Source organism: Acipenser ruthenus, chromosome 38 (assembly GCF_902713425.1).
Source record: "Acipenser ruthenus chromosome 38, fAciRut3.2 maternal haplotype, whole genome shotgun sequence".
Classification (NCBI taxonomy): domain Eukaryota; kingdom Metazoa; phylum Chordata; class Actinopteri; order Acipenseriformes; family Acipenseridae; genus Acipenser; species Acipenser ruthenus.
In genome coordinates this window covers 1,518,029-1,528,759 of record NC_081226.1, presented here as the reverse complement: position 1 = coordinate 1,528,759, position 10,731 = coordinate 1,518,029, and the positions used below count along the sequence as shown (strand labels likewise).

Genomic DNA, 10,731 nt, shown 5'->3' with positions numbered 1-10,731 from the left:
GTCTAGTCAAAACACCACCTGTTGCAAGCAAGATAATGGTACCATGCTGCTAATGCAGCAGAAATATCTTTCCACATGATCGCATTGATAGCAGCTATGGGAAAAGGTCACGTCAAAACTATGATATAATATCACTCACCTTCCCTTTTGTATTTTATTGTTTTATAGGCTGTGGTTGAATTAAGGTAATGTACCATCCTTCACTGGTCATTGCTTCCTGCTGTCCTGCAATTCTAAGCCATTTCACTCAACGACAAACAACAATTAACATTTTATTTGATGTGCCCTTTCCCACAATAAACCTCTGCTCTACTCGGTACTTCATATTCCATGATACAAGCTTGCGAGTTTTAGTTCGGCATTGATGAAGACGCTAGCAACAATGCTCCAGCTTGAGGTAAAGGTTTTCTAAAGATGTCTGCCAATTGATTCAGACATGGAATGGATTGCTTATACTATCCGGAGCAGAGAAGAAATCTCTCCACACGGTGGGGTCTTTCCTGTACTGAAATCTACAACGGCTTGTGAGAGGGCCACACATGGACAGTAGTTTTTGAAGATATCATGCTGCAGGTTGGGTTACAGACATCTTAACAGAAAAGGAATTTTAAAATCAGCGATTTGCTTGACCAGGGGAGTTTGGCTAACACGAGGTGAATGGATTATTGTCTGCAAACGACATTACAGTGCAGTCTGGAATCTTTGAAAATATGATAAATTAAGGATTGTGCAATTCAGTTTTTTTTTTATTAGTAGTATGGCTAAAAATGGTAAAAAAGATTTGAAAATAAATTGCAGGTCTTTGTTTAAAGTGCTTTGACTGGGACAAAGCTAAGGGAGTTTAAATAAAAAAGGAACTAATTTCTCACTATTCTGTAAGTATACTGTACTTGCCACAACAAGAATGAGCACAAAGATTTAAAAAAAAATTCCGGGACAGATCTGAATGCACAAAGTCCAACCTGAGACTTGGCGATTGCTACTGGCGTATTTTTGGGCTGTAGAAAATGCACAAGTAGGCACTGAGTTTCTTGAGAGAAACAACCATTCAATCAGCAACAAATAATCTTTGATTTCCAGCATTGGTTTTGAATACTGTTTTATTTTAATAAGGTAATTAAATCATTGGAACCAAGCACAATTTTATCGCCAGATTATTTGCAGATGTATAAAGACAAAGCACTTTCAGGAAATCTTCATAAGTTGTTGAAAAAGCACCAAAGTATCCCAGATACATTTCTCCAGAAATATCATACCATAACTGTTGAGCTTTCTCAAAATAAAATTCAGAAAGTCGGAGTACAGAACATCTCCCAAGATCTTTCTTGTACAGGTCATTTAAAAGTGTTGTGTGCCTGCAGGATTACTTGGGATGACTATGGAAGAAGAACCTCGGAAAGAATGCCTGGAACAGCTCTCGTTGACCATCTACACAATTACAATGATATTAGGTCTACCATCCAATGTGTTGGCCCTTATAGTGTCCATCAAGAATACCAGAAATCAAAGAGCAACCCCTAATGATGTCTACATGATCAACCTTTGCTTAGCCAACTTGGTGTTCATCGCCTGGTTGCCCATTAAGATCCTGGAGACCTTTAAGAACCAGTGGACCTTCCCAAACTTTGTCTGCCTGCTTTACAACTTCTTCCACTTCAGCACCATCTATGCCAGCATATTGTTCCTAACAGCAATCAGTGCGGGTCGCTTCCTGAGTATTGCCTTTCCAATCCACTACAAGCTTTACAAAAAAGCCAGGAACTCCTGGCTGGTCTGTTTGGTCCTCTGGGCTATTGTTTTGAGTCACGTGGCGTTGATGTTCATCACAGAAAGAAATGGGGACCAGTATTTTGTCTCCCCTTCCGATAACAACACCTCCACCTGCTTTGAGAACTTCACCCAGGAGCAACTGGATTTCCTTGTCCCCCTGCGCTTGGAGATGGCTGTGGTTCTCTTCTTTCTCCCCTTGTTAGTCACAGCTTTCTGTTACCTGAGTTGTGTGGTGTTGGTGCTGAGATCCAGCCTGCATCCGGCACGGAAAAGCAGGGTTGTCGGAGTAGCCGTGTCCACTCTGCTCATTTTTGTGGCCTGTTTTGCACCATATAACATCTCCCATGTGGTTGGCTTCATCCAGCACCAGAACGTGTGGTGGAGAAGAGAGGCTCTCCTGACAAGCACCTGCAATGCCTTTCTGGAGCCCGTCATTTTCTTCTTTCTGTCGTCTTCTTTGGAGCACAGTTTTCGACAGTCCTGGTTGTCGGTGAAGGAGAGATGGTCTTCCGTCAATCGTAAAGCTGTTCTGTTCTGCACAAAAAGAAGCGGATGATTGGTTCCTCGGGAACAGTGCTGTGTGATTGGGGTTTGCAATCATTCTGAGCTCTGTTGCTCCAATATTAAGTTGCTGTCCTTGAATTCTGCCTTTATTGACTTTCTTGACAATTGAATAAACCACTTTGGGCCTGGATGGAGTTTTGATTGGTTCAAACAAACAATTTAGAACATACTGGTTAAGCAAGAGTTGGTACTGAAAGACCAACTTATGCGCCCCTGCCTTATAGAAACTTGCATAGCTGGGGTAGTAAGCCTCTGCACACCCAGCCCATGTCCTTAATTATAAATTAAAACAATTAAACCCATAACTAGGTCCTCAGGAAGCAATATTTTAACCAGAGATGCTCACTTGTGCTTCAAAGAATTATTATACTTTTATTTTCTGTTTACCCATTCTGGTTTGTGTATGCACTTCCTGAACCATCGTTATGTGCTGTGAATGATACATATATATGTATTTGTTTAATGTATGCTACAGAAAATAAAACTGTTTTTAAAGACATCTTAAATTGTGAGTGTGCATTTATTTACCCTTGGTTACTGTATACAGCAGGTGCTAAGGGAGTTATAGCTAATGGAATAATTCCATGTATATAGCAAGTGTTGAGAGTGTTGAGAGTTCTTGCAATGAGTAGCTTTTTTTTTTGTATTACTGCTCCAGATTTCAATGGATCTCATTTCAATCTGGCTTTCACTCAACTCAATGACATATCACACATGTCACATTGATCTGCCACGTTGTGTTCCGTTTCCTTTTGTTTTGCTGGAAAGACGCTTTGGATGAAAACAAATGGAGCAGTCAATGAAATCGAGCAACTGCTGTTTCATAAAAAAAAAAAGAAGAAACATAACAAATTAAAGAAAGAAACTAAGAAAATGCAGGTTAACGATATCGAGAGTGATTGTATATATGGTTTAAGCTAACAGACATTGTTTTTTTTGTTTACACTTCTACAATCTGGTTGTTAAGCATCTCTTACACTTTCTCTTAAAAAAAAAAAAATTAACTGTCCCAAATTGTCCCCGTGAATCTACAGCTGTGGCCAAAAGTCTTGCATGTACCTAGAATTTTTTATTTGAAACACAGTTTGAAATTAAATAAATACACGATATGAACATAATTTAGATATTTTATTTAACATTATGTAATCAAAGAAACTACTAAATTATATCGCAAACGTCTACCGGAAGCCATAATAGTAGTATAGTATTATTTCATGTTAGATTTCGAAATGTCACATTTTTCAGTATCTGTCCGGTTTTCGTTATATGGAAAACTATAAAGCGGTATGTAATTCAATATGTTAACGTAACATTATTCAGCAGGTTTCATTCGACCTTATGAAGCAAAATTAGTTAATTCTATAGGGTGATGCAAAACTTTTGGCCATAGAGGTAACATATAAATATGACGTGACACACTTTTAAAATAGTATGATCAATTTTGAATCTGTTTTAAATGATCTTAAAGTCTTGGTTATTTCACCTTTATTTATTTAATTGATGCCGGGACTATTCAATGCAGTTATCAATGACTGAAATGCTGAAACCAGGATGGACACACATCAGAACTTTAACTGCGGTACCAGTTATGATCACTAGGTGTCGCACTCACACCTAACTAAATTACACTGACCGAAATGTTTCTGTTTTTTAAGATCACATTGTAACTACTGCGGTCAAGCTATCAGACACTTTCAAATTCTTGGTCAAGCTATCAGCGCTATAAAAAAAAAAAAAAAAAATCACTTGCTTTGTCCACGGAAAATCTGACTGTGCATTTACAGTAAACCTCCCCGACCGTCATTATTAAGAATTATAAGATACTGTAGAATTCTGGAGAAATTGCGTACCAAACTCGGCTCAGAAAAACAGCACTTGGTGAGAAGATGTCCCGGTTTAGCCAGCACAGTCCCGGTTTTCCATCAAAGGTCCCGGTGTCCCGACATTTTTCTCAAAATCTTGAAAATGTCCCGTTTTTCAGCCACTTCCGGTAACGCGACACACTCCAAATACCCTTTGTAAAAATAACATAAACAACCGCTTCCTAACTTAATTTAAAACATTTATTAAATTAATAATAATAATAATAATAATAATAATAATAATAATAATAATAATAATAACAGTAGCAATACGTAGGCTATAACACAATATGGCACGTTAAACTAATTAGCCAGAAATTATACAGCCGGGAGTGCACTGAAATTAGCTGTTTAACAAACAAGAAGATAATACTAAGAGTGAGAGGATGGCTATTAAAATAGCCTGTTTTTAAATGGTTTCATTAGTCTTGTCAGTTATTTAAAAGCGTGTCCCAGTTTTGAGCTTTGTAAATCTGGTCACTCTAATTGTAACTACAGTTTATGACTGTTATACAAGTAATACTTTGTTTCCACATTTAAATTTCACCAGTAAAAACAACACCATAATAAACTAATATTCTAAGTGCAGTTTAACACCAGTGAAATTACTTTGTGGTGTTTGTTATTCCTGGGCGTTGTAACTGCAATTTACCAGACATTGAATTGCAGCTGTAGTTCAGCATTTGCTTTCAAACTGAGAAGCGTGATGGCACTAAACTACAAGACATACTTATCTCCCACCAATGCCCGTCTCCTAGACTGTTTGATCGCAGATACACTATCTTAAACAAATATAGCACATGTGCTGAGAGCTACATGTAGCTCTCGAATTTAATTACGCACTTTCCCGATTTTAATAAAGCGAGCAGCTTGTAATACCAGCTCCGGGTACTCTAATTACTTCTACAGGCACTTTTGAAATGTTGCCAACCAACCTACTGTATATATGAAATATTTTCAAATATTAACGTTTAATTCTAAATTGTGTCCGTCTCTGATATACGGAAGTACGGAAGCGTCCTAGTGCCAATGAAAAAAAAAAAAAAATCTCCTAGCTAGGAGAAAAAAAGTCCTACGTAGGGGTATCCCCCTTCCTAGAGAACCTTTTGCACAATGATTAATCTAACCTAAATTATTAAAATTACATTTAGAATCAATAAAAGAAAGAAAACACAGCAACACTGGTTAATTAAAAATAATATAATTTGCAACTTGAATTAAAAACCCATCAGTGAATGGAGTGTACATGCAATCATATGCTGACAATGACAAACTTCAGTTTTTCACATCACCCTTACATAGAAGTTTTATTTTGTGGGTTGTACAATGACTGTCGTGGGTCACAAAAAGTTTCTCTTCTGCCAGTAACACCCCCCAGAATAAACTTCTGCCAGTAGTTCAACGGGGATGAATAAAATATTTGGTTTCCATAAAAGGCAAATTGTTACAAATTTGGTTACGTGCAGCTACCAGCATCAGCGAAATGAGTAAAACTCCTACTAGTTGTAACACTTAGAATAAGAGGAAATCGCAATTTCCGATCAGGTCATGTGGCTACCACCACATCTTATATTTCTGTGGCTGTGTCTCTGTGTGTGGCAGAGAGTGTCGCACATTTAGGTATGATACAAGACTGAACAGGTGCACAGAACACAAAGAGAAGATCACAACTGAAGTTTACCAAGTTTTGCAGGTATTCGGTCTCTCATCTGTTTTATTATGGGCTGAATCCCTGGATTCTCAGGAACAGTCGTTTCATTCAAAAAAGCGACTTGAAAAAATCTGAAGAAATTGCTTCTACCGCACCTGTTACTTTGAATGGGGAGATATTAATCTCACGGTGACTTCCTTGATCAATAAAGGTTCGAGCTACATAAAGTAATAGGAATGCAGTGGGGAAAACCTTTTTTCTAAGACTGAAAAGGTGTTTTACTTGACTGGGCTGTGTGGTACATAAGCTGTGTAAATACAGAAGAGCGAGCCCGGGTTCATTGAGTTGGTGTTTGTTCACTTAACCACGAGGTACAAGAAACTTGTCTGCAATGGGTTAGGTTTTATTGTTTTTACTGGAATTTAAAGAGTGAGAGTTGAAGTTCATGGAGGAAATTTAGAAAGGTGTTTAGAAAGCACAATTTCTTTCTGAAAAAAAAAGAAAACAGGTGAAGATATAGCCATGCTTTTTATATTTTCAAGAGTTTCTTGTTGGCTTACATAGTTAGCAAAACCCATTGTGTGAAATCCTGCTTCATGTTTTTGCTAATGTATAGTTCACCTAATTTGCAGTCGACATTGGAGAAACCTTTTTTTTTGGGGGGGGGGGGGGGGGGGGGGATTAAGAATGAATGCTTGAAAGGGTTATGAATTTGGAAGGAACCATAGTATTGTTTAATTTACATTAGACACAATAACTACAGTTGCAATGCATCTGTGGCTTTCATTGTAAGCCTGTTTATATAATTAGTACAGCATGAGGCATCTTATTACTATGTTAATGAAGTAAAGGGTATACCTGGCTCCTGTCAAATGCGCTATTGCAGCCCTGAGTCTCTGTATTGCTTGTACCATTTGTAATTACTATGGGCTCTTTTGATCCATTCCAGTCCAGGATCAACCATATCCTATTATTCCATTTAGCAGAGCCTTGACCCAAGGCAGGAGCAAGGGATACATTCACTGACTGTAACTGCCCTGAGTTTCTCCAGGGTTTATTCTGCTGGAGGTAGAACAACCTCTGTCAAGTTTTTATAGGTCTGTTAGAGTAGTAAAATAGTTTACAGCCTTGTTTTTTACAGCTGTTGCACAACCCTCTTGATCTGCTAATTGTTCTTTTATTATATTGTCAGTGATATCTGGCAATGGCTATTTGAATGAATTTCAGATGAATTAGGAATGTTTTAAGTGGGAAAAACAACTGTGGTGAATCATGTGTCAAATAATTCTAGTGCAGAACTGATTCATCACTTATAGCAATGGGGCTATGGGAATCTCCAAATGTTTTTACAGAGCTTTTACTTTCTTTAAAAAAGTTTAATTTTGCTGTTTACTATTCGAGCAGATAAGCTATGAAAATGGGATGCCCATTCAGTTAGAGTTTCTATAGTGCTTACAGTGGTACAGCATTGCTAGGGACACTGTATATGAACCATGGCTGTTAAATACTGCATATTATATTTAAGCATATTTAGAAGTGTTGAATAAATTTCATTAAGTTCTCTTTACAACAAAAACTGCCTACAAAATGTGTAAGAATGTTTGCGTATATGGAAAAGCTATATATTGAAATAAAAACAGTATATTACTATAAATAAAACAAGGTCAAAAACCCCTACATTATATCGACCAGTTGAAGCATAGCCAGATATAGAGATAATAATGTAACTAAGCCTTTTCTCTTCCCTTCCTCTGCAGTTCTTCAGTAGCCATTTACACACCAAACGACAATGGCTCTGACGTTCCACAATCAGCTTATCCTGTCTGTTTATATTGTGACCTTCGTGACGGGGTTACCCGCCAACATCCTGGCCTTTTATACCTTCTGCATGAAAGTCCGCCGCAAACCAGCTCCCATCGACATCCTCCTTCTCAACCTGACCATTTCGGATCTCATCTTTCTTCTCTTCCTACCTTTCCGGATGGTCGATGTCCTCTCAGAGAGTTGGGTGCTTCCCAACTTCCTGTGCCCTTTGAGCGGCTTTGTATTCTACTCCACCATCTACATCAGCACCTTCTTTCTAATGGGGGTCAGCGTGGAGCGATACTTTGGGGTAGCCTACCCTATCCAGTACAAGATGAACCGCAAGCCCATGTACGCTGTCTGGGTGAGCGTCTTCTTCTGGGTCATATCGACCGCTCACTGCACCATCGTCTACATCGTCCAGTACCAGGAACCAGGGAACGGCAGTTGTTATGACAAATTCACAGAAAAGCAACTTAAAATACTTCTGCCAGTCCGCTTTGAAATGTGCCTTGTCCTCTTCTGCTTACCCTTCCTCATCACCTCCTTTTGTTACATCAATTTTATCCGGATCCTTACCACCCTGCCGAACATCAGCCGTCGAAGGAAGCAGAGAGCCATCGGGTTAGCTCTGGGGACGCTGCTGGTCTTCATTCTCTGCTTCTGCCCTTATAACATCTCCCACGTGGTGGGGTTTGTGAAATGGGAAAGCCCCACGTGGCGCAAGGATGCTCTGCTTCTCAGCACCTTCAACGCCTGCTTGGATCCCATCGTCTTCTACTTTTCCTCGTCTGAAGTTCAGAAAAGCGTCACAAACTGTATATCAGGGGTCCTAGGAAAGATACGAGCCATCGGTTTGTGTAGAAGACTTTGTCCGGTGGTGTCCACAGTTGAGGAGCAGACGGAGAGCAGCTCTAACAATCTGTGATGGGCCACCCTGCCATTTGAGTATGTGTTCTTGACTTTTGCTGTACGATGCAAGCCTGATTTTTGGAGCAAGTTTTCTGTGTCTATAGCTCTTGCAATTTTTGGCTGTTGATACATTTTGAGACAATGGGATTTTATTATGCATTCATAAACGTCTATTGCACATCCTTCTTCAGTGGAATTATTGCCCTATTCCATACCCTATTTCTTGACGGCTCAAGTTGCTCAACAGAAGGTACACGAATTCTTGGGAGATGCTTAATAAAACTACTGAATAACTCACTCAAGCTTTCTGTTTCATCCAAAGCCACCTTGCTCAGATTAGTGATTAGTCATTTTTGGTGCACATTTTCTGTGGCCTTGTAAATAAGCTATGTACGCAGACTTTCATGCCAATTTGAACACTGAAAATTCGACATTAAAGAAGCTATGTATTTAACTGATATTGCCCTAAATTGTCTTTTTGACATACGTTCCACACTGTACAAAAAGAAACCGGAATTTTACAGTAAGCTAAGACACTGCAATATTTCTATCTGTACAAGAAACAGCACAGAAGACTTGTTATGATCCAAAAGGATGCTTATACAATGGATATGGCAGAAATGCCTTTGTTAAAGGTAAATCTATAAAGCTTAATTGCCTTTCTTAGCTTAAAGCTAAGAGATTCAACTTTAATTTGGCTAAAAACATGACCTGTAATATTTGCTTTGGAGATGTTGTAATGGATTTACAGTGGTATTTTGCAATATATTCTACAACATTGTAAGCTTTTAAGATTGGATGCTTTTAAAATGTTTAACTTTTTGTATCTGTTTTACCCTAGAATTTGTAAATATTCCACCTACCCTTATACTTGCTTTTTAAAAAGTACCAAAAAATATGTATCATAACTGTACAATTATTTAATGATGACACAGAAAAAGCTATCGTTATTACAATTGTTGCTTGTATTGTGGTTTGAGAATACTTTAAATGTAACCTGGGAGGTTAATTGTGTAATGTAGTAGATTTGAAATGCTTGCCTACACAGACGCTTTGGTAAATAAAAATGAGTTTTGCTAGATGACTGATTAATGCTTTCCCAACGAGTTATAGCATGTTTAATTCAATACAACAGAATTTATTATACTGTGGGTGGATTAAAGTAAGTGAGCTGCTCAGAGCAGCTCAGTGAAAGAACGCACTTAACAGCACGCTCAGCTCCACTCACCCTGAGCAGCTCAGAGTGCAACAGAGCAGATTTTATCACTGATCCAAGAGAGCAGAAAATTCTCACTCTGAGCCACTCAGTTACTTAACACACCCAATATCCAGAATAGTCCTCCTTTTCCTTTCAATGGGCTTTGTGGTGTCATAGCCGTGGTGATAGCTCAGCACATTGCCCACGGTTCCCTTTAAACCTATTTGTGTTACTAGTTTTTAATTTTAAATGACCTCATTGCCCAATCTCATTGTGGCACTCCAGGGTGTCTGCCATTTCAGGGATAATGGCAGTGCTTTGGTGTTTTACAAGGTAATAATGGAACAGTAATGCCATTATCACAAGACAGCCATTCCATTATCACTATTATATCTTTTTCAAGTTCATTATTTATTTACCTCCGTTTGTCTGAAATAAGCATTGCAGTCCACTGAAAGAGACAGAGAGGGGTTTGAGCGTTCCTGTGAAGCGTTTCATCAGTAAGCATTGTTTTAGAACAGGTCTGTTACTGAGTAACAGCAGAATGGCTGACCTCCACAGAAAACTATAGACTGCAATGATCAGTTGTTGTACGGCTATGGCCAAATATTTTGCATCACCCTATAGAATGAACTAAATTTTGGTTCATAAAGTTGAAATGAAACTTGCTGAATAATGTTACGTTAACACATTGAATTACATACCGCTTTGTAGCTTTGCATATACTTAACGAAAAACTGACAAAAATTAAAAAATGTGACATTTCGAAATCTAGCATGAAATACTACTGTACTACTATCATGGGTTCCGGTACACTTTTGCGATATCATTCTCTTACATGATGTTAAATAATAGATCTAGTTCATATATAGAGCCCTGACGACATTCCGTGTTGTACTATAGTCATCAGTTAAATTAGAAATCAATAATTTCCCTATTTTGACAGTTTTCCAAGATTTTCAGTTGCAGTG

At 38.3% G+C, this 10,731-nt stretch overlaps 2 protein-coding genes across 2 annotated transcripts; both read left to right on the top strand.

The window, feature by feature from the left end:
• The first annotated feature begins 1,183 nt into the window (after window positions 1–1,183).
• On the top strand, window positions 1,184–2,326 carry LOC117433804 (free fatty acid receptor 2-like). Its single transcript, XM_059008830.1, has one exon. The coding sequence runs from the start codon at window positions 1,373–1,375 to the stop codon at window positions 2,324–2,326; it is 954 nt and encodes a 317-aa protein (XP_058864813.1). The 5' UTR covers window positions 1,184–1,372.
• A 3,449-nt stretch (window positions 2,327–5,775) lies between these two features.
• LOC117433655 (free fatty acid receptor 2-like) lies at window positions 5,776–9,643 on the top strand. Its single transcript, XM_034056042.3, has 2 exons — window positions 5,776–5,889; window positions 7,605–9,643. Exon 2 carries the CDS (start codon window positions 7,637–7,639, stop codon window positions 8,576–8,578), a length of 942 nt encoding a protein of 313 aa, XP_033911933.3. The 5' UTR covers window positions 5,776–5,889; window positions 7,605–7,636; the 3' UTR covers window positions 8,579–9,643.
• Window positions 9,644–10,731: the final 1,088 nt, after the last annotated feature.